General features: G+C 46.5%; 1 protein-coding gene across 1 annotated transcript in view; it reads left to right on the plus strand.

Moving 5' to 3' along the window:
- LOC118169903 (store-operated calcium entry regulator STIMATE-like) overlaps positions 1-24,021 on the plus strand; it is a 32,623-nt gene that overhangs the window by 374 nt on the left and 8,228 nt on the right. Inside the window, exons 2-6 of the mRNA XM_035331705.1 lie at positions 11,267-11,315; positions 12,266-12,361; positions 14,048-14,169; positions 22,945-23,057; positions 23,791-23,874. Coding sequence (XP_035187596.1) covers positions 11,267-11,315; positions 12,266-12,361; positions 14,048-14,169; positions 22,945-23,057; positions 23,791-23,874 — 464 coding nt within the window. The remainder of the gene's footprint in view (positions 1-11,266; positions 11,316-12,265; positions 12,362-14,047; positions 14,170-22,944; positions 23,058-23,790; positions 23,875-24,021) is intronic.

A 24,021-nucleotide genomic window follows, 5' to 3' on the forward strand; every position in this document is an offset into this window, starting at 1 on the left:
GGGGGTGCAGGGGGTGCAGGGGGTGCAGGGGGTGCTGGGGGTGCAGGGGGTGCTGGGATGCAGGGGGTGCAGGGGGTGCTGGGGGTGTTGCTGAGCTGCCTTTGCTCGGTGCTGCTGGGGGGCTTTTATTTATAAGGTGTTTATAGGGGTTTTTATTTATAGGGTGTAGAGGGTTGGCATGCAAACCACAGGGTTTGGAGCAGAGGGGGTGCAGTGGTTTGTGGTGGTTGGAGTGCTGAGTGCTTGCTGTTAAAGCTGGTGTGTGAAGCTTTAATCTGAGCAATCTTAATCTGAGCCTTGATCAAGCACCGTGGGTTTGCAGCACTTGTACGGAAAGATCGGCTCTGTTTGAGCTCAGCTGCTTAGAAAAGTTTAACGAAGGGTGAGAAGTTGTGGTGTAAGTGGATGGTTTGCTGGGAGGACTGAGGAAAACTAGGCAGAGTCAGGTACGGTGCTGCTGGATGAGAGCACTGCTTCCCCTGGTGGGGTTCTGGTGGTGTTTTGTTTAATTTTCTCAGCCTGGGAAGTGTTAGGGCTGGGGGAGGGATTTATTTTTTTTGGTGTTACTGTGAGGGGTTGGTAATGGAGAAGCCCTAGGGAGGGCTGGGGGCACTGAAAGACCTGTGAAAATTTACTCTCTGCACTTCAACTGTGTCTTGCTCTGAGCTCTGAGTTGCTTTTCTTTTGGGTTAAGTGATTTAACACAAACTGAGTAACGTGCCAGAACTCGATCTGTTTTCCTTTTTAAAGACCTGGGGCGACAGGGAGAGAAAGCTTCGAGTTTGGTTAAGTAGCTGCAGATTTTGAGGCTCGCTCATCCTCTTCTACTGTCTGGAAACCCCTCCCAAAGGCTGCTGCTAGTGCCAGGCTGCCACTGAAGCTGCAACAGGTTCTTCCTGCGATAGCTGATGGCTTTTTCCAGCCTGAGTAGCCAAACTTCAGTGCTTCCCTGCCTGTTTGCCAAATATTGACTGTAAGAACAGCCTGACTTGGTGTTTCTGTTCCTATACGTGTGATGTGTGTGCATTGGCCTGTAAATCCCATGGGGCGTCCTGTGAAATGAAGGGCATTAATTGCATCAAAACGCTCCTGTGGATGAACGTTTTGGAGCACAGCCACTGCTGGCAAATTGTCAGCCCCAGGGTTTGTTGCTCTCCTTCTTGGTGCAAGAGCTAATAGGTCCTTAATCATTAGCATCCTCTTGGCTAATTAGGAGAAACCAGCCAGCTGGGCAACTGCTTCATTTAGGTGGGGGGACAAAGCTGTCACTGGGGCTCAGATCTGAATGCATAAAGTTTCCAGACTGTGCTCCTGCTGCTCAGACAATGCAGGAACACCTAGAGGAACTGGGACTAATGATACCACAGTGCTAAGCGAGATTTTGCAGGTGCTTATCTGTGGGTTGTGCTCACAAGGGTGCATGTACAAAATATGTAGGGTCGCATCTACAGTCTGCAGCAGGATGGATAAGTTTATATGCTGTTATTAGAGTTTGCGGCCTTGGATTCCTGCCTCTTGGGGCTGTGGGAGGATTACCTCCTGCCAGGCTGGTAGGAGAGCCTGGCTGCATGCTGAGCTGGAAGTCAGTCCTGTGGGACTGCCTGAAGTGATGCTGTGTCAAGTGCACGTCTAGACAGCGAAGCACAGGCTGTGTGCGAGCCTGGAAGAGAATATTTAAGCACGTGTATCTGTCACCTGTAGTGTGAAGTGGGTTTAGGACAGCTTGCTGGGTTCCCTCAGGCCAGTTTTGCCTGCTGCAAAGGCTATAAAAGGTTAATTTAGAGCAAAGGATCTTGAGCAGCAGAGGGAATAACTTGTTTCACTGTAGGAGGAAGAGTGGGATGTGTGCTCCCCTTGATGTGATGTATGTGAAACAGGTCCTTTATGGGGTGTAACTGTGACCCACAGGTAGAGGATGCCCAGCTTTATCTTAATGTGGTTGTATTAAGCTCACCCTTATCACCATGAGCAGCAGTGAGGACAGGCCCTTTGAGTTTACAAATATTTTCTTGCTTTTCCAAGCCCTGACTTCTAAGTCTGTAGTCGAGTCAAACTGCACTGTGGTCCAGGGCTAGCTCTGGGTGCAACTCAGGCCCACTTGGCAATCAAATAAAAAATTAGGTTGTAAACCTTCCCACCTGCCTGCTGTGGCTTTGGAGGCACTTGGGTTCGCTGAGGACTCTTGCTACAAGCACTGAGTGTGAGCACTTGAAGGAAGAGGCAGCACAGCCTTGCAGCTGTGGGTGTTGCAATCCAGCTCCCCTGTACGAGAGCCCTCCCGTAGGGAGGTCACAACACGGAGGAGTGTGGATAATTGAGCAATCCCAGCTGGAGCAGTTCTTCACACTGCCTTGATCATCACTGAGTGGAGAAAGCAAGCTGCAGGAGCTGAGTGTGATTTGGGGGTTGAGAGACCCTGCAGTTGCTGCTACTGAAGTTTAAACTTTTTTTTTTTCTTTTTCTTTTTTTTTTTTTTTTTAAGAAAGGGGCTGTAAACTAGCAAAAGTTGCCCGGATTTGACACTTGTTCAGCAAAACCCCTTTGAAATGGGTGGAGATCTTGCATGAAATCCTAGCCATAGCATTTTTTGTAGGTTAATAAGGACACAACAGAATCATATTTGGGGAGTTAAAGGATTCTTGTTCTCCCTTGGGAATGGAAAAAGCTTTCATTGGAGCAAACAAATTTTGTTTCTACCCCACGGCAAACAATGCGAAGGACATCTAAGAACAACTATTCCTCTTCCATTTTCCTCCCTTCCTGAGGCTGCCGAGGCTCTGAGCTCCTGGAGGAGGTTTATTGGTATTTGTGCTGCAGGTGTCAAAATAAGCTCAAGGAGGGGGCTGGTCCCACCAGGCAGGGAGAGCTGTGCTGCTCTGAGCTCTGTAACCTGCAAGCAGAAAAAAAAAAAAAATGATTTTCTGCTTGGCTTTTGTAAATGGCTTGAGCCTGCTTAATGTGACAGCAGCGTCCCTTTAGCTCCTCTTGCACAGAGCTGCTGGATGCTCCTCCACCACTCCTTGCCTTGAGTTTCTGAAGAGCTTTTCCCCAGACACTGGTCTCCAGGCAGGGTTAAGTGATGGAGATGTGCTTTTAGCAGCTAGGGTGAGTGTTTTTATTGTTCTGGTCCAAGTAGCTTGTCCTGAGTCAGGTCCACAGAACAGGATCTTGCCAGACTGTAAAACAAACAGTGGTTTTCACTTGTAGTGTGGAATTCCTCTTACTGTATTTTTTTTTTATCTCTTCCTGATCCATGTGGACCTACCAGCAGCTGTTCCAGTGCATCTGAGAAACTAACTGATAGATCACCAAATCCATGCAGACTTCTGAAATAAGTTTGCCCAGGACACGGGAGCACTGCAGGCTTACCACGGCCAAGGCAGGCTCCGCTGACTCTGCTTTCTCTAACGCAAATGCTAACTCTTTGGTTATGTATACCTGTGTTGGGACTTCACCGCCACAGATGCTTTTCCCTCTAGGGGAAACAGTTACCCTTAAGATATAAAGCATTCTCCTCTTTAAAAACTATTTTTGAGGGATTAACATGAAGTCTGGTGATGCTGTGTATGGAGAGTCACTGCTGCCTCCCTTAGGGCAGAGTTAAATAAAACACTGTTTGAGCTGGAGTCCAGCCCCAACCCGTGTCTGCTGTGAGACTTACTGTGTCATCAAATAATAGATCTTGTTCTTGATATGTATGGCATGGCTTCTGGTTTGTGGCCATAAAAATCCATGCAGAAATAAGACATAGGGATGATGCACCCATTGCATAAGGTAGGAAAAAACTGAGACCCGTCCTGAAGCACTGCATGGCCTTCACCTGTGCACTTCATGTGTCCAGATAGATGGATGCTCCAGCAGAGGATCTCAGTATGTCTCTGCAAGGTGGGTGATGGGGAGGTGTTGCTGTTCTGTGAGTTCCAGAGCTCCTACGCTGGGCTTGGGGGGTCACTCTGGATTGGGATGGGGAATAGGAAGGGATGGGCTGACCATCATCAGCAACTGCCCAGGGAAGGGAATAAGTGATCACTTTCCTTAAGGTCCACCTACATCAGCCTTGGAGTTTCGGCGCATGGCACTGTGCAGGACTTCCTTGCTTGAGCAGGATTTCTGAGGGCCTAAATCCCCTGTCGGTGCATGTCCATCTTGCAACTTGAAGCCCTTTATGCCAGAGAAACTTTCTCTGGAGGATGCTGTAGAGTAGCCAAGCAATAGCCAGATACCTTCACTAGGAGCTAGTGCCATCTTATGTCCCAGTTACCTCATGTCCTGCAGAATATATCCTCCATTCATACTCCTTCCTCGAGTAAAGCATCACCTCAGCCAGTTTTGGTACAAGTCTTTATGTTCCTGAAGCCTTGGTACAAGGGTGTTTGGGAAGAAATGACTATATACATATATATATATATAATATATTATTTTTTTATATATGTATAGGAATGACTATATGTATATTGCAAGCTAGCAAATATATGTCAATAGCATCTGTCTCCTCAAACCACAGAGAGAAGATCCCTTGCTGCTCTGAAGTGATGCTGGGTACGTGTTTTGAGCACTTCCAGCTCAGGCACGCGCTTATCTTGCCAGCAGCGTGTTGGCTGCTATCTGCAAGCAGGGACTGCTGCTTCCTCCCATTGTGTCCCGGGTCAAGCTGTCTGGGGAGCTGTGAGCTCAGGCTAAGAATAGTGCAGCCCCCGGGGCTTTGGTCTCTGTATCCTGCATGTTGCCTTCTTCCTGTCTGGGGCTTGGAAAAAGCCTGGGAAAGGGTGTGTGCTTCAAATAGGTTGAAATGTGGTACTGGGGACCCTACTGCCTATAAATAAAGCAGAGGCTGGGCAGGGGGAGACCGTCTGTTTCCTGCCTGGTACAGGAGCTTTGAACCCTTTTCTGTAAAGGACAGAAATAAGGTAGTGTGGTGCTGTCTCAAAGATGGGCTTCTGGGCTTTATGGTAGGGGACTTAGCTAGATACTCGCTTTAAAGCAAGTAACAGCATAACCAACTCTGTGTGTTGCAGCCTGGGTTTTGGTGGGCTATTCACAATGTAAGTACTTTAAGAACTTTTAATATCACATTCGTTTTAAATATTTGTCCTCCAGGGCCTGTTGCTGGAGCTCCATGGGGTCAGGCTTGGTCTCTGGTAAATCAAATCCCAGAGGATTTGAGTTTTAGAGTCATAAAAGGGAGATGTCAGCTCCCTTCTGGAATCCTTTGGTTGTTTGCAGGACAACTTCCAGAGGAGGTGATCTGACCGTCAGCCAAGCACACCTAAACTTCTCATAGGGAAATAAGTTTCCCTCTTTCATCTTGTAAAGAACTCACTTAGAGGTCTGTCTTGATGACAGGGGTCTGTCAGATGCTACTGAATCTGATGCTGCCTAAATTGAGTTTTATTTCCAAGAGGGCACACATCATCCATAGGCACACATCTGCTGCAGAGCACACGTGGTTGATGGGGGATGCAGGGAGGATGCTGCACGTGGGAGTGCTCCCATGCCTGGGATGAGGAATGGCACGAGAATCAGGTGATAGGTGCTGTGATTGTCTTAACTGATTGATTATAATTGGGGATTAATTAAAACGAGTAGGTTGTAGGACAGCACTGCTGCAATTGCATAACTTCAAGGAATTATACAAGTTTAGGGCAGGCAAAGCTGTTCCCTTTGCACTACATCAAGAAAACACCCTAATAAATGTCTACCTTCTATTGCTCTGCAAAAAATAAATAAACAGAAAAAAATAAAAAGGATCTGGTTCTAGATGTGCTCTTACCTTCTTGTTTTCTGAGTCTCTACAGATCCATAATGAAATATTCTTCTAAATTAACTTTTTATATTTTTTAGGTCCTTATTCGGATGTTGAACTTCATCCTAGCCTGGTAGTCCTCAGGGAACTTCAAGTGTCTATGATCTTTATTGTCCTTTACTCAAAGAGGAGGGGTCTGGGAGTATTTCTGTTTCCTGCCCTGCCCTTTCTCAGCAGCGGACAGGTATTTCTTTGAAGTTGTTGCTCATCTTCCTTCCCTTTGCTTAACTTCATGGTATTTGGTCTGCAAAAACTGGAGCCAAGTAGGGGGAGAGTAACCCAAAGGGCTTCAATTCAAGAAGGCAGGAGTCCCCTCTGTTGTGATCCTACCTCTTGAATGGGATAGGTTTGGATTTTCTGCTTCTAGAAGAGTCAGGAACAGCTTTTTCCTACCTGCCCAGCCTCTTCCTGAGATGTTTTGGACCACACAACAAGGCTAAATATCACCCAGTACCTCACCTCCGTGCTGCAGCACAGCTCAGGACCATAGAGCAGCCCATGTGCTTCCATGTGGGCTGGGACTTTGCTAGGTTTCCTCTTGTTTTTTTTTAAGACTGCCTTTGAAGTCTTTCCAAAGGAAATGCATTCCTACAGTGTAAACTATTTTATTGCTGATATGCACACGCTTTATTGTCAATTGATATTTAATTGGAATAATTGAGGGTGAGATTGGATATGGGGCTAACCCTGCAGGAAGAACCTGGAAAAGAAGTCTCAATTTTCTACTTAACTTTTTTTTTATCCCCCAAGGTGCTTGGTGTAGCACCCTGCTCTGTTACAGGGACCCTCAGCTGTGAGGATGGGGAGTTCAGCTTTATTTCACCCAGCATTTCCTATCAGCCTGTGGAGTCTGCAGGAGAAATATGCCCAACTCCCCCGACAGGGAGGAGCAAAATAGCTTCCCATTGTGCTAAAAGGAACAGCTTAACAGGACATTGACCTTGGCTGGGAATTACCTTAAACATGCTGCAAACCGCTGGACTTCAGAAAGCTGGTGGAAATGTTTTTTCAAGCTTCCATTTGAATCAAACCACGCAGCAATTATTTCCAACTAATATTCACCTTTAGGTTAATTTCTTTTAGACCTCAAAGACTGGTTTGAAAGCTTGCTTGTATTTTCAGTGGTGTCTTTCCCTTAGATTTGCCTCCAAACTCTGCCTACAGGTTCATGTGAATTGTACTTGTTACCTATGATACTTTGACTAGTTTTCTGCTTAGTGATGTGGAGAAGCACTAAGAGTTCAGGAGTACCTCGTGTGCATAGAGCATGCTTGGAAAGATTCTTAAAGAAGTATCAAGCATATGGGGCCATGGAGAGCAAAAGCATGCCAGCAAGCTGTGCCCTGGTAGCCTGGGGTGTAGTGCAAACTGCTGCCCTGATTGGGCTTGCAGGTATCTGGCAGTCAGGGAGGATCACTGCTATGAAGATGGGCAGCAACGTTGCTGCCCTCTGAGTGAAGATTTTCTTCCTAATACCTTGACTAAATCTACTTTTTTTTTTTTTTTTTTAGTTCAAAGATATTACCCCTTGTCCTATCACTCCCCGAGGAAGGGTACCTCTAGGATGTTCCTAGCCAAAGTCCAGGGGCTGCGAGGGTGGTCTTTCACGTGTCACCTCTATGTGCTCCAGCCCTCTGTCTTCTAATGTAGCCCCACTACATCTTAGTATCATTTTTAGTCTGGTCAGATAGGGATCCTCTCCCTTCTGTCTTGTGCAGCTGTCTGCACTAAACAATTTTTAATTGGTTATAGGTGCTAAAATGCAAACTACATCTTGTTTGCACGTTGCACCCATGAACATGCGCAAAAAAAAATAGCTCAGTCCACCATTAAGATTTCTCCGAGCCATGGTAGGAAACAAATTCGTACAGCTGATGGAAGAGCTGAGTTGCCCCCAGTGAGTGGAGATGTGCTTAGAGATGAGTAAAGGAGGCTTGAGCCCTTCCCCAAGCTGAGCTTGTGCAGCCACCCAGGGATCTGTGCATGCCCTGGCTGGGCATGTCTGCAAGGCTTGGGGAAGAGGAAGGACACGGTGCAGTCTATTGCTCTGGAGCACAAAAGCTGTGCTGCTTCAAAGAGGGCTTTGTCAGCTACTTGAGGTTTCAGAGACCTGGAGCCATTTCTGTGAGGGTTTACCATCACCCCTAACCTCTGGGTCACAGCCACTGAACTACTTTGCTGCCAGTTTAAGCTCTAGTGGTCTTGGCTGGCGTTGTGGTTTAATTCGGAGACAGCCTGCTGCAGCTCTGCGTGGTAAATGCCCTTTTAAGCAGTTAATTATTTCTCAATAATACTTGCTTTTATCTTTTAATACAACAGTTTTACTGTCTCTGATAATTACAGAGTCTCGAATAACTCTCTTAAATCTAATGAGGCATGACAAGCCATGTTCAACAAGGCACTACGCCATTAACTTCTTACCTCTTACTTGTCATCTCATCGTGCTGAATTACTGAATTCCCAGCCTGAGTGGCTGTGGGTGCGTAACACGTCACTTCTCATTAAGCCAGCAGTGGAAAATCATCCCTGGTGCTCTCGTGGATGGGGCTGTGGTCAGCTGGCTGGCTTGGTGGCCTTTAGACCCCTTCCACGCTGTGCCCCAGGAACTGAGCAAGTTTGCTGGGCTTGGTTTCAATTCTTCTGGCTGCTCGGTTTGGTTAGTCCACACATCTTTTACTTGTGGATGGGTGAAATGCACGTGGCCCTTGTGTTGGGTGGATGTTCCTAGCCAAAGTCCAGGGGCTGGGCGGGTGGTCTTTCACGTGTCACCTCATAATCTTGCCTGTAAGAGAGGTACAAAGCTGTACCTCTGAGACATGAAGGCTCCAAGCAGGGGAGGTCCTGCACCTTGCACCAGGCAGGGCTTTCCCAGGTAAAGGTCCCCAGGGTGTCCCTTGAGGTGCATGGTTGGTGCATGGTGCATGCAGCTGGAAGTCTGATTGCTCAGGTATAGCTAGACTCATCAAAAGCCTCATTTAATTACCATCTAGGTGTAGAATAGCAAAGAGCTATTTATTTGGAAATTAACTGTATCTAGCTATTATGGACTTTACTGAAGTTGTTGCTGACTGTGTGCTTTGAGAGGTGGGTTTGCCTTCTGTCTCTGCAGCCTGTATGAGCTGTGCTGTCAAAAGCTGTGCATTTCCCCACTGAGAAGGGAGAAAAAGTGTCAGGCTATAAACTGAGATGTTTATATCCCCTCTGTTTTGTTTTTTTATGGGATGCCCATGGCACAAGTTACCGTGGTGCACCTGGCTTAGATTAGTTCCTGGCTCTGAAAGGGCAGTTTTTACTTGAACACAAGCTGTTTGCTTCACCCACTCGTTGATCTTTCAGTTAATGAGACCTCAGTGGAGTGCAATCTGGAGTCACGGAGCAGGATATCAAGTTGTGCTTAAAACTGTGTTGGCTTTACCATAATGTCAGATCTAAAATGGACCAGAGGAGTTGCTTGTGCACTTCTCATCCCATGTGGAGCAAGGAAACTTGTGCTTACAAAACTTCATTGCCTTCCCCACTGAAGAGTGGACATGGGTGTGTGGCCATGGTGCCTTAGCTTTCACTTGTTGCACTTTGGAACCCTGTTTTTGTATCCTCAAATCAGCTTGGGAAGCGTCCTGGTGTGCGAAGAGCTGCCAGCAGTAAGGAGGTCCCTTTGCTGGCTGTAAACTTGAAGGTAGTGCTGATTATGTGTAGCTGGGGTGTGTGTGTGAGGAAGGAATAAGTACAACCAGTGAGATGGTGAATGTCTGTTCTGGTGTTTGGCTGACTTTAAAAGACACAGAGTAGGCTACAAGGCTCCAAAAATGAAGAGGTGGTAAGGATAAAATAGGTCTGGGCTTCTGTAGCCTGCTTACTATTAGGGTACTCATTGCAATGATCTGCCCAGCACCGGGAACTTCTGGGAGGTGTAGAAGGAATAGTAATTAATGCTCACAATATATACCCTTGGGATAGCTCTCTAAGAGGGTTTAGACGTTGTGCATTGATTCATACTCATGTCCTGTAGCATCACTAGATGGCACCACCAAGCAGCTGCTCAGCTTATGTCCTGGGGTGGATGGTCAGGAGTAGAGCATGTATTGAAATTGTGTTTGTTTTTTTTTTTTTTTTTTTTTTTTTTGAAGGGGTAAAAAGAAGTCACAGCTTATTTTTAAATACTGAATCCTGTTCAAGCTGGCAATGTGTTTAGGAACTGATCATGGCAATTTAAATTGAGGTCTGAGGTCTATACTCTCTGCATCTACCTGGGGTTTGGAGGCAGTACCTGCAGTGCCTCCAGGTACAGCTGCTAGCAGCCTTACCACAAACAAGATGATGATGCTAAATGCCCTTTCATTAATTAGAGAGGAGGGTAATAAAGTGGGAAAACCTCTTCCAGAGCACTGATGCCTTAGTTCTTAGGGGAAAAGAGTTGGCCTAATAGCTGATAGTAGCCCATTTTAGGGAAGTACCTAGTTGGAGCGACAGCAGAACAGTCAAAAGTGACTTCTACAAGCATTGAGTACTTTTCCATTAGCAGCTCCCGTCTGGATATGTAAAGGCTAGATGAACCCAGGGAGAACATCAAATCTCTGGGACAAGTGAGGTGGGACCCTTTGAGATGTTTCTGCAATGTTCACACCACTGTGAGCAAAACTGGAGAAAAATGGGTAAAAAAAAAAAAACACTTTGTGCTACCTGCAGGAAGGAACAAGAGAGAGCTCTGAGCAGTGTGATACCTGTAGAGGAGAAAAACCTGCAGGGCTGCAAGGAGCAAACTCGTCTATACCCAGAGGGATTTCATTAAAGGATTCAAGTATCTCTTCCAGGGCACGTGGCAGTATCAAAACCACATCTCCCGGCTGTACCCAGTGGACATACAAAATGTTGTGTGATAAAAACAATGCTTTATCAGTATCTCTAGCTAGCTGGCACATGCTTGGAGCCATACCAGCTTGTAGGGCTCTGCAGCTTGGAGCTGGCACCTTCATGCTGAGGTGTGCGTGAGGTCCTGCTGCCTGACTTCTGGTCCGGGTAACTGCAAGGAGGAGGTGGCTTTATTGCACTTCTTTGTTTATAGCTTATTGTGACTCAAAATCTTGATGGACTTGGGCAATATTCAGTGTCACTACCATAACTTTAGTTAGCCTGGAAGGGTTACGAAGGCTGGTAGGTAGGGATGAACTCTCCCTAGCTTTTCTCACATCCCTTCCCATGGTATGAAAGTCTTGCTGAAGGAAGCAAGAAACACATGCCTACCTCCTAAACCCCTCTGCTGCTCCACCTTCTGCCCTATGGGTGCATCGCTTCTGGCTGGTTTGCGATCAGGTCCTTCCCCTTTGATCACCTTTAGGCTGGCAAATGCTGAGGGTCCTCCAGATATTTTTTTTGGCTGCTTTCTGCCTTGAAGTTTGGCACAGACTGCACGCAGAATCTGTTCAGCTCTGCTGGGTAATGTAACCCCTTTCATTTTCTTTGCAGTAAAACGATTTAAGGAGCCAAAAGAAGAGAGGCGTCCCTGGAGGATATGGTGAGGCTTTTAATTTGGAGCTTACAAAGCATATGTACCTGTTACGCTATTTCCTCTGCTTCTAGCTGTCTTCTAGGCCCTGTGACTAATTGGGATGCATTGGGAAGGATGGGACCTGAGCATGGTGGTGTTAAGATAGAATAAGGGGTAGACACTGTCCTGTTTTCAGCTGGGATAGTTAGTTTTCTTCCTAGTAGCTGGTACTGTGCTGTGTGTTGGATTTAGGATGAGAATAATGCTGATAACACACTGTTTTTAGTTGTTGCAGAGCAACTCCAAAGGCTCTCCAGTTTCTCGTGCTGCCCTGCCAGCAAGGAGCTGGGGGTGCACCAGGAGCTGGGGGGGACACAGCCAGGACAGCGGGCCCAGGCTGACCACAGGGATATCCAGTACCATAAAGTATCCTGCTGAACAATAAAACTGGGGGATTAGTGGGGTGGGGGAGCTGCTGCTGCTCAGAGTCTGGGCATCAGTCAGCAGGTGGTGAGCAATTGCACTGTGCATCACTTGTTTTGTATGTTCTTCTAATATTATTTTCCCTTTTCTGTCTTATTAAACTGCCTTTATTTCAACCCACAAGTGGTTTTTTGTTTGTTTGTTTGTTTTCTCCTTTGTTTTATCTTAATTTTTCCACTCTCTGCCATCTCAGTGCGGGGTGGGAGTAAGCGACCAGCTGCGTGGTGCTTAGCTGGGTTAAACACCACCACCAGCATCCTATCTGGCACTTAGGCTTTTTAAATAAAATGCCCTGCTGCCACTTCTCAAGGGAAGCTCCCTAAAGCAGCTGGTACTCCCTAGAAATAAAATCCCCACCCTAACTCCTCCAGGAAAGCCTGGGTTTTGCTGCAGGTGACTGAAACAGGAGGTCATGTCTTCTCCAACCTTCTGCACATGGGCAGTCAAATGGATCACGATGGACAGATCTTACTGCCTTTTTTCCTTCCCTTCAGGTTTTATGATACCTCCAAGCAAGCAATAGGTGCCCTCTTCATCCACTTTGCCAATATTTTTCTGTCTGATCTCACTGAAGAGGACCCCTGCTCTCTGTAAGTACCCAAAGTGCTTCTCTTTACGTCCCAAATCTCAAAATTCTAGAGTCAGAATTAACTTTATCTTGTCCTGCATAACTCTTCTGAGCTTCAAAACGCTGCTTAAAACCTCCTGGCCCATCTCCTTTGTTTGTACTAGTGCTGCACCTTGATATGTTTCTTTAAACAGCCACAGGCTGGGACTAAATATAACATCAAAAATGATTCATGACTGCTTTTAAGTGGGCAGTGTTTTAAAATAAGCCCTTCTGTGCTTACGCTGTGCCCTTCAGTTTTTCCTAATGTGGGCTTGGCACTTCACTGGTCTGCCTGATTTGTGATCCTGAACCAGGCAGCTTCAAACTCTGGAGCCCTGAGCCTGGGCTTCGAGGCTCTTCTGCTGCGTGTCCTGCCCAGTATAAACTGGGAGTTGTACTGGGGGTGCTCTGATTTCAGCAGCTGAATGAAAACTGTAATAAACTAGTTCTGAACATTTTGGCATAGAAAATCTTAATGCCACGTTTTTAAAGTGGCTATCAAAAGCAGGTTGTTCTTTTCAGTGCCTTTATTCAGAGGCAACATCAGGGAAATATTCATTCCTGTAGCTCTGTGCTTGGTGGCTTTCTTCACGCTGTAGGAGTCTGGCCTGACCTGGCAGAAAAAAATTCCAATAACAGAAAACTGGCCAGGAAATATGAGTCTGACTGAGATTTTTCTCTAGAACCTGTTAAAATACCCAGCCCTGGATTAGAGCTTGGACCCTGTGATCCCAGAAGGTCCCTTCAGGTTTCCAGCCTCTTGCTCTCTCTCCTATGAGCCTTAATCCTCCAAAGCTGCAGAGCAAAGCCCTCAGCCCCAAATCTCCTGGTGGTGTGAAACCCCTAACCAGAGGTTTTCAGGGAGTCCAGGATGCCTGCTGTGGAGCCAGGACTTGTTAATTCTCCCAGAAATCTGCTTCTTGCTCTGCATCCCTGCCCGTAGGAGCCCCTTGTAAAGTAAAAATGACTTTTTGCCTCTTACGCCATGCAGTTTGTACAGCAGCTGTGGTGTTTAACAAGCCTCATTTATTTTTGTATGAAACTACAAAAATATTTACTTATTTTTCCATTAAATTTAGGGTTTCATCCAAGTAAGAACAAACAATTCTGTGAATAGGGGAACCTTTATCTGGGGGGTGAGGGGTAATCCTTAAGCAAGGCTAGCCCAAGAAGTAATTAATACTGAGTGAATAAATGAACAGTGCTGGAGAAATGGTGGAGCCTCCTCCTTCCTCTGTGAAGCAGGCTCTTAAACTTAAATTGCTGGTAAGGCAATGGGTAAATCCAATAAAATAGGAAAGGGGGTTTTAAATATAAAATAAAAAATATAATACACAACATTATACATGATATATTTTATATAATGTGTATTAATATATAATTATTTCAATACAGATATATTAAATATAATCTATTGATATGCTATATTAACACATTACAATATTAATGTAAAATATAATATATTTTAGAATTTTATTTTACTTTATTTTGTGTAAGATAAAAATTTCCAATAAAATATGAAAATAGAGATTTTTGAAGTCTTGTTTTTTGATGGATTCCCATATTGAAATAAAAGATTTTTGAATATACTTTTACATAGCCTTAAGAACATAGCTGAAACCCTGAATTTTGTAGCTTCACCAAGTGGCCTTTCCTCTGCTCTCAGCTACCTCATTAATTTCATCCTTGATGCCACGCTGGGGATGCTGCTGATCTGGCTGGGCGTGAAGGTTGTCTCCTGGATCGTGCAGCACCAGAAGTACACGTACCTGGTCTTTGGGGAATACGGTAGGTGTCCACAGCCCCACGCAGAGCTGGCTTGTTTGCTCTCTTCTGTGAATGGGGAGGGAAAAAAAAAAAAAATGGCATTTTAGGGAGAAAACGTGGGAGCAACCTGATTTTGTTACCTCTCCTCCAAGGCTCTAGCAGGCTGTTGTAGCTATCAGCATGCTACGTGCTGGGACAGCTCTAGGTTGTGGGAACTCTGCTGTGATAAGTGTTCTTGGGCAGAGCAGGGTGGTGATGAGAGACTGAACGTGTCCTTGGGGGAATCATATACCCCAGGACACATGCACGATAAATTAAAGTGTTTGGATGTGGGATGATTTTTTTTTTCTTTTTTTTTTCCTGTAGGTTTCTCTTTTGGTGGTGGTGGTGGTTTTTTTTGGTTGTTTGCTTGTTTTCCCCTAAACCCTTAAAGTAGGATGAACTTTGGCAGCCTCTCTGCTTCAGTCCCTGTCCTAAGGGAGAATAAAAACATTTCAAAACCAAACCTTTCTCAGGCAGCCCCACTAGAGGGTAGCACTTCTCTTCAGTAAGAGGAGAGTGGCTTCGAGAAGAGCAATGCTCCTCTGTGCTGCAGTAAAAGGAGGAAGGACCCTTGGGGCTATTTTTACATCATATTTAATGTAAAGATGAGTTCCTTACTATGTATCTAATATAAAGGTGAGTCCATCTTTTAGACTTGGAAAATACACCCTATTTGTACCAATAGCTTTTCCACCCTTAAGACCTTAATCATGAAGTCTGTTCAGAAGGTGGTCCCACTTTGTATTTTTAGTAGCTTGTGAGATTTGGATTGAAGTGAGATGAGTGCAGGGACCCCATTGACTCGTAGCTTTAGCTCAGACTCATGTTCAGTGTGTAAAAGTGGAGTGCTATGCCTGTGTAAATGGGTTTTAGCACAGGATGGAGGGGATGGCTGGGCTTGTGACACAGCAGGAGCAGCTCAGGCAGAACAGGCTTTGGTACTACCTGAAAGTGGCTTTGGTGGTCTCCAGAATGGCTTCACCCCAAGCAAGCTGAGCATCCTGACAGCATCAATGAGAGCTATTTGTGGGGGATGTGGGGAACACAGCCCCTGTGAAAGAGCTGAGGAGCTAAGCACAGCACAACAAAATACTTTGGAGGAGACAGCAGAGCAATACAGATGTTCTTGGATCAGGGACTGGCATTTTTTTTTTCCCCTTTTTGAGCAGTGAGGACTCAAAACCCAACCACAGCCATCCCAGAGCACAGCCTCACACGCCACGTCTGCAGCTGAACAGAAGCAAGGCGATGTTAACGTGCACTGACAGCTCGCCTTCACCTCGTGGGGCAGTAATAAACTTACGTGGAGCTGGAGCTCCCCCCTCGAGGAGGCTGGCTTCGACTACAGAAACAGCTCACTCCAATGAGGAGAGAGGAAATCTTGCTTTCATTAACAAAAATTAGTTTCTGCTGTTGCTTGACTTGAGCTCCTGAATGGGGGATTAAATATCTCATCTGCCCTGCACTGTTTTTGGTGCAGGTCTCTGGCCAGAATGAGCAGGATGGAAAAAAAACAGACATGATATTGGACTCCCACCTAACACCATCCTGCTGCAGGGCTCAGGAAGCAAAGCTCTGCTATCCTCATCTCGGGTGTTAAGTAACTTCCAGGCTGGTCTGAAAGATGCTGGCAAACTTTGTGCAGTCTGATACAGGCTCCAGAAATATGATTTTCTGGACTAATTGCTGTACCAGACTTACACTGCTTTCCTCAGTTATTCTGAAAACTTCTCTTGCAGCCCTGCAAAGGAAGAAGGAATTCCTGCAAAGGGCAGGAATACCAGGAAAACACCAAATCTGTGCTGCAGACACTGCATTGGACACAGCTACCAGGAAGGAACACTTGTGTCTTCCTCCTGTATAGCCAGTACCCATCCATCTGCATGGTCTTCAAGGAAAAATTGTTTGCAACTGCTTCTTTTTGGATGCTTCAGCTTCTGGCTGCATCCCTGCAACCTGTGCGAATGCCTGCAGGTATCCTCTGAGGCTCCAACAGTCCTGCTCTGAGGTTGTTTTCCCTGTCTGCTTGGCCCCAGGTGGCTTTCCCTGTGCGACAGCAATTGCAGAATTAATAATATAATAATTATATTATTATATTATTATTAATAACATAAATAATGGAGAAGCAAAGGGGAGGGAAGGGAAATCCCCGGGAGGGAAGGGAAATCCCCTAAACCTGGGTTGTTTTTTAAAGCCACCAGCGGTCCAGAACTGACTGCTTAAAGATTCATATTTCCAAAAAATGGGAGACACCCGTTTTGAGATCAGCCTCTTCTTGTGCCTAAGCTTTCAGCCAAAGACAGCTCCAGCCAGGAATGACCTGGTTTTAGCCAGCAGAGAGTTAAAGACTTCATATTTGTGTTCCTCCAGCTTTACCTGGCAGCCCTTGGTTGCTCTTTGGGCTGCCTTTTAGCATAGGAAGCCACCTTAGGAAAGGCTGCTGTATCTTCTGAAGTTGCTTGGCTCCAAAGACTGGAGGCATTCAATCCTCATCTTGGTTAGAGCAGACTTTGGAAAAGGTGGTTGCTCCACAGGTGCTCAGGGCCCTGCTGGAGCAGTGGTGCAGCAGCAAACCACGGCTGGAGGTGCTCTTCCTATGGGGAACCCTGCAGGGAGGAGGAGAGCAAAGCAGTCTAAGCTGCAGATGTATCAACTCAGCAGTATCTAAAATAATATTTGAAGGTAAACAAATGCTACGAGTTCACATTAATGCGTGGTTTCTGCAACGTGCAAGCCAAACACTGAAAAGGAGCATTAAGAAATGATGGAGGAAAAGTGGGTGTCCTTGCTGGAAGAAGCCTCCAGGGAGAAGGGGTTTGTGGAGGACTGTGGTTACCAACTCGTCTGAGCTTTGTTCATTTTCTGTCTGGAAATGGAAAGGCATGTTGCCTGGAGGCCTATAAAGTCTGTTTAGTGGCCTGTTGAACTCTGTTGGTCAAATTTAGTTATAGGAGAGCGTGCTCTGTGCCAGCTGCTGAGTTTAACTGAGGACCTGTGTAGGCTGCTTTTGGCCCTGCTGTGATATTGTACAAAATTTCCATAACAAATATTCCCACGTCCCGAAGCAGCCAAGGGAGCTGGCTGCTAATGCTTGAGGAAATACTGCTGAAAATAGCTTTAACCTGAGGGGATGTTTTGTCCTTAGCGTGCTTGGTCTTTCCACCCCTAGGACCAGGGGGGAAGAGTAAGGAAGGAGCTGGGGATCATCCTCAAATGGTTGAGTGCATGGTCAGGTCCCTTGCATTAAGCAGCTGTGCAAACCTTTGGACCCTCCAGGATGCGGTCCATGGGGAACACCAGTGCTTACCCCATTGTAACAGCAGTATCTCCAAGGATTAAAGACCCAAAATAATGGTGACACTGCAAATGGGCTGAGTGGGATGCCCACTGGCTCCGCTGACACCAACCTGTCCTGCCCAGAGCTGGTGCTTGTTGCACCCAGTCTCTGAAAACCTGGTCTTGCCCTCCAAGTGAACAGTCCTGTGCAAGTCAGAAGCTTTACTGCTGTTTCTTATCCTGCTCTGTACTTTAGCATGGATAATTACATTCCTTTTGTTTTGGAGGTGCCATTTAGTATCTCTCCATAAAGAATTTCTATTGACTTTCTCTATCTCCATCTTATCAACGTGACTTTCAGTGCTTTCAAATAGTAACTTTTCCTCATTTTTTTCATTTTCCCTCTCCTCTGGTTCTGGTTAAACTTTTTCCTACCTGCTCGGTGCATGCATAGTCCCCAAAAGACCATAAATAAAGCTGTCTGCCAGTAGCATGTGGGCTCTGACAGCTTGGAGCATTAGACAGCCTGGATTGTAACTAGTCCCGTTGAATGGTAACAACTGAAATGCCTCAAGCAGTGCTGGTTTTGCTCAAACACAGGCAGAAGCAGATCATGAGATGTGTTTGTGAGGCTGCTGCAGGCACCAGTGACCCTAGGTGTGCACCCAGGAGGTATTGCTGGTGGTGGGGTAGGGTGGGGAGCACCAGCAGCACCACTGGGGGGAGGTTGGTCAGCATTCAGTGTGTGCATCCTTTGGGATTAAAGGCTAAGGGAAATGCTTATTTCTGTCACAGTGGGAGCCAAGTATAAGAAAGATTGAACAAAATGCTCATCCAGCTAAAAGGAGAGGTTGGTGGTAGAATTTGTGAGGAGAGCTGAGGTAGTGGGTTCCCTTCCCAATAGGACTGGGGGGCAAAAATCTGCCCTTGCTCCAGGGGCTGCTCAAAGACAGCATGGTACGTGGCTTCTAGCAGATGAGATGCAGAGGCTGCAGAGATCCTTTACACCTGTTCCCCTCTCCTTTGCATGGAAAGGGAAGGTTTGCTCACAGCAAAGAGGAGGGCTTTTTTTGGTTCTAGCTTCCAGGGTGTCGATCAGGTCTTGGTGGCTGGCTGTCTTGTAGAGCAGGAAAAGCCTTGTAGGCATTCAACTGAATTTTTCTGATGGAAGTGATGTAAGGATAATCCTCTCCCATCCACAGACTAAGGCACTTCTAGACAACGTTTGGTCCATTAAAGACATTAAGTTGCATCTAAAGATGCCTTTGGCCATCTGGCTGTAGGAAGCCAAACTGCAATGAGGTGCTTGGGCCAGGTCAAGTTCTCTAGCATAATTTCCTGACTGGAGAGAAGGAGATATGGCTAGTCTGACTTCTGGGCTTGTCTGAGGACTGTGCTGAAGGTTATGTCTTCCCCCCTATGAGATACTAGCAGATGGAGGTGTGTGTTACTGGCACAAGTTGGTGAGAAGTTAGACTTTGGTGACCTTGCTGAGGTAGGGAGCAGCCAGATGACCTGCTTGGTGAAGAGGAAACAAACCTCAGTATTTATGGCTAAAGTCATCTTGTGTCATCTTTGTCCTCAGTTAGTTCAGTACTGAGCAGCCTGCTGTCCTTGGGAGGCCAAGATGCTGGAAAAAATGCCTGCGGACATCCGCTGGTCTTCCTGCCAGGGAGTGGAAATAAAGCAGGCCAGTTTTGTGCCTCGAGATGATTCCTGCGCAGAAACATCTCATCCTGTAGTCTGAAAAAGCTCGATCTAAGAGGCAAAAAAGGTTGCAAGACAGTAGCAACCTAAGGCTTACGGTGATGGAGCAGATGGCTACAGCTGGTCTTTACGTGGGTCTGTGAGACTCTTTGCACGTCCCTTCTGCTGTTTTACCCTGGCCACTTAAAAATTGCTAATTTTTTTTTTTTTTTAAAAAAGCTAATTAAACACTGAGGTGATAGAGGAAAGACCAGAGTGAGAAGTCAATATTTGATGCCCCGTGCTGCGGTGGAGGCACCTTTGACCAGGTGTGGTGGGGAGTAAGGAGCATAGACTTGCCCCATTTGGTAGCCTGGGCCCTGTCCCATTTACACGTGCACCCACTTAACTGGTGAAGCTGGCCTAACTGGTGCAGGCCTGTGGCCTTGAAGATGGTGGGCTTCCATAATACAAAGGCTACATGGGAGAAAGAAAAACAAACAAAAAACCACACACATTTCTTCAGCAAACAGGCTCTTTCAAAAGCCTGTTTAAAAATTATGGAGGGAAAAAGTGCACATTTTTTCAACCTGAAGGTGCGGGGAAACTGGCTTGGGTGAGGTGTTAACCTTAGACGTGGGTGAGTCCGTGCCCTGGCTGGGTTAGGAAGCAGGCTGTTTCCCTTGGTGTCCGAATCTCAGCCTGCATCACCAAAGCCTGTCTGTAAAGATGATTTGCTCAGGGCGTCAGGGCTGTCTGGTATGCAAAACCAAGTGGTTTGTGATAATGAATGGTAGTGCCCCCTCACCAAAAGGCTTTGAGGGGGTGGGTATTTGGGATACCTCAGACTCACTGCTGCTTTTCAGGCAGGCTAGGACATCAGTGGTATGCTGTAAGTGCTGCTGGGATGGTGGTGCAGAAGAGCTGCCTAGCAAGGGCTGCTGTGGCTGCTGTCCCTGCTTCCCCAAGGGGGGACGGAGCACCGCAGCTGACAACACAGAGCGAAAGGGAAAGAGTCCAAGTGCAGGAAGGAGATATCGGATGTGTTTGTTTTCCTGGTCTGTTTGTACTCAGAGCTTTGATGGGCGATAGTAACCTGGGGGCTTGTGGCAGGGTTGGTTGCTCTTGGTGTCCCTGTCAAAAATTCCCTGGTATATCCAACCTATGCCAGAGATGAGAGGGCACCAGAGTCCATCAGGAGAGGCTGTGAGTGCTTGAGGAGCAGCCTTTGATTGCAGAGTGCTGATAACTGCTCCTCTCCCCCACAGACCACCCAGAAAGCCGCTGCCTGCCGGGCAGTGCAACCGTGTGCTTTCTGAAGTCCCGGGGGCTCTGCCGATTGCCCTTGCACGTAACCTTCCTGGCTCCCCCCTCTCTGAGCGGTTGCCTGCTGGTCTGGCTCTCTGCTGGCTGGCCTCGTGGCTTGGCAGCTTCCTGCAGCCACAGCTTCCACCTCCGTCCTCTCCGCTCCTTCCCTTCCTTCTCAGTCGTGGTTTGGGTATTTAAGAGGCTGGGATACTTGTAGGCCTCTGGCATGGAGACGCCATCTGGATGCCTCTGCTTCTTTGCAAATATTTTGTTGCGTTGCTCACAAATTACAGAAGAAGGCCAAACACACAGGCAAACCTGTGTGGCTCTCCCTGGGAAGCGGATTCTCCCAGCATTTGGTCAGACACCAGCTCTCCCTAAATCCTGGCGTGTGCCGCTTGTCTCTGCGACCGGAGGTATGCATGGTGGTTTGGACAAATATGCTTTGCAAGCTGTTTGTGTGGGCTTCCCTTGGTGTGTCACAGCAGCACGGTGCTGAGAAAAGCAGGGCACGGCTCCCAGTCTGCTCCCATCTGAGATCAGATCGTGCCCACCTCCCGCGGCGGGTTGGGTTCTCTTGCACGGATGCAATTCCAAATTCTGGCCCCATTCTTCTGGAAACAAATGCTGCCAGGGATTATCTTTGAATTTGAGTGGTAAGAGGAAATGCTGCATCTTTCCCAAGCCAGATACTGTGGCTCAGTTTTGCAGACCCAAGGTATTCCAGTGACACGGGAAGGAGATAACCTGCTGGCAGGGTACTTACAGAGGGCTGAAGCAAGCACATGTAACAGATACGGTACCATTATCATTGCTAACAATACAAATATGCTTTTAATTATTACTTGGTAAGTACTCCATTGGAAGCATTCATATTTAATTAGCATTGATTCTTTTTTAGTGGATAGCTGTAAAAACCAGGAGCAATGGAGCCTCTGTCTCTTGCTTAGTGTCGCATAACCAGCCACACACTCCATCAGCAAAAGAAAAAAAAAAAAAACATCCTGTTTAGGACTGAAAGCTTATGCTTCTTGTGTTGAGATTGGTGATGAGGAAACTTTTGGACTATTGCTGGAAACTGAGCAGGTAAGACTGTAGGCGATAAATTTGTTTTATTTTTTGACAGAGGAGTGTGCAGGGTACTGACTGACCCTTGTATAGAAGAGCATCAGACTGGCAGTGCGTTTTTCCATGGACTGCCTTTGGGACAAGCTTTAATTCAATGGTTTATCACTCTCAAATTCATGCCAAAATGGGCCAAGGTTTTGAGCTACGTCTATGAAGCTCCTGCCTGCTGGAAGGAGGTAGAAAAAATTTTAGGGAAAAATCTGTCTTTGCAGACTTCTCTTGGTTTGCCAAGGTGAAGAGAAATCTCTGGTACCCTGGAACCAAACTACTGATGCACCAAAACATAACTTGCTTGTAAGGAACTGTTTGAGCAAGGTGTCTTTGAGATTTCTGAGCTTTCAAGCTTCCTCTGTGTGCAAGGGTTCTAGTGGTCTGTGCTTGGAGGTCATGGGGTACTTGACACCTTGTATAAGCAGGGCCTTCTCCCTCTGTCCCTGTGTCCCTTCAAGCTCAAAATAGCTCAACACCACAGGCTGGGTACCTGCAATGCCCATCGGTGGCTGAAAGAAAGGGAAAACATCTCCAAGGCTCTGCGCAGCCTTCCCCAGTAAGAGATTGGATCATCTCTTACAAACCTCGTTTGGGGTTATAATCTCTTTAAAGTCACCATGAATAGCTCCCTGATTAGGCACTTGTGATGCTGCTGTGCAGTGGCCCTGGAGAGCCCAGGTTTGGCTGCCAGATGTGTGGTGAGTGAGTGAGTGCTGGGGCTGCTGGAGGAACAAGGGGCTTGGGGGGCTTCAGGCTATGCCCCTCTGCATTAGCAGAAGCAGCCTGCCTGCCTTGCAAGGCACTTCTCAAATGAGTGGGAAAAGTGGTTTCAGAGGGATGGCTCTCTTGCTTACAGCCAAGCTCAGTTCAAAAGCACACCTGCAGTATGAGAGAGCTGCCTCGGTACAGGGAGCCTGCCCAAGTGGAACTGGGGAGCGCCTTGATCTTTCTGCTCTTATTTCTCTACATCAACTTGCAAAATGAGCTGCAACTAGTAAGGGGTGCGCCTTTGCAAGTCTACTAAAGTTTCTTCAATACAAGTTAGATTTGATTTTTTTAAAATGATAAACTCAAAAGCTTTGAGCTTAGATCCTGGCGTGTTTTGATCTTCGGTGGAGTAAAGATCTCTGGATCCAGCAGGGACAACAAAACCCTTTACCCCAGGTGCGTGGTCATACAGCTATGGAATCTTGCCATTATTATAACTTTTTTCTTTGCGGGTGAGCATTTGTCTCACTGCAGAATTTGCAATATAGGAACACTTTCCTTGTCCCTGTGATCAATTCGGGTATCAGACACGAGGCGATTTCTCTGCAAGGCTGTCTCCTCCTGTCCTGTGTCAGATGTAATGTCCTGTTTTCCCAGGTGACCCTCCACAAGCTGCTGCCTGGATTGGCCAGTGTATCCTCTACTTGCTGATAATGGTTTTTGAGAAGACTGCGATCAGCCTTGTTCTGCTTATCCCTGGTTGGACAAAGGTAAACTCCCCAGTGTATTTTTTTTCTAGCTACAGCTACTGCAGCTTGTTTCTTGTCAGCTTTGCATTGTTAAAGGTTCACATCATGGTAGGTCTTTAATCCTTACAATTTGTTGACAGTTCTGTGATAATTACCTATTACTTAAGTTTGGGGAAACATGACTTTCATAACAGCTTGGCTTCTGGTACGTTCTCCTGCTAGTCAAAAATTAGTGGAATAAGGCTTTTCTTTAGCTTTCTTTTCCATCCTTGGAAGGATAAAATGGGCTGGGCTGGCGGCTAAGATACTACAGTTCTGCCAGGGGATTTCCACATTATCTTGTCAAGTCAGTTTGTTGTTTGTGATCTCACGTCTAAACTAGTGGGACTCCTAGTTCCTTCCAAATTCACCTCTGTCAAAGCAGTATCCCATCCTTCAACCCCTGCTTCTGACTGGTAGCTCATGTTAAGTGTGCGGGTCGTTAGCCTTTAGGATCTGGTATGTGGCTGCGTGTGAACATGTTTAGCAGCACGCAACTAGCTCCAGAGATGCTGTTGGGTTCCTGTCCATGCACCTTGTACGTGGCTGGTGTCCCTATTTTGTAACTAGGCTCAGGGAGCCAAGGACAGTCCCACCAGTTGTTGCCATGGGTAGTTAAACTGAAAGATCAGCAGTATTCATTTGTTGCTCTGTACAGAATCAAATGCTTCTAAATCCCCCCTTTTTTTTCCTATTTTTTTTTTTTCCTCTGCAGCTTCAGCAGATCCTCCTGAGTTACATCCCAAACCCCCAGTTGGAGCTCGTCCTGGTCATGCTTGTTGTGCCTTTTATAGTCAATGTAAGTGATGCCTCCACAAACGTTGGGTAGGGTGGTTTGGAAATGGGGATAATATACAGGAGCTGGCTTGGGGCAGCTTTGAGTAATTGAAATGAGTGGGACAAGATAGATGGAAGTGGAAGCAAAAGTACTTCTTGCCACAGGCAC

The sequence above is a fragment of the Oxyura jamaicensis genome, chromosome 1, assembly GCF_011077185.1.
Source record: "Oxyura jamaicensis isolate SHBP4307 breed ruddy duck chromosome 1, BPBGC_Ojam_1.0, whole genome shotgun sequence".
NCBI lineage: Eukaryota > Metazoa > Chordata > Aves > Anseriformes > Anatidae > Oxyura > Oxyura jamaicensis.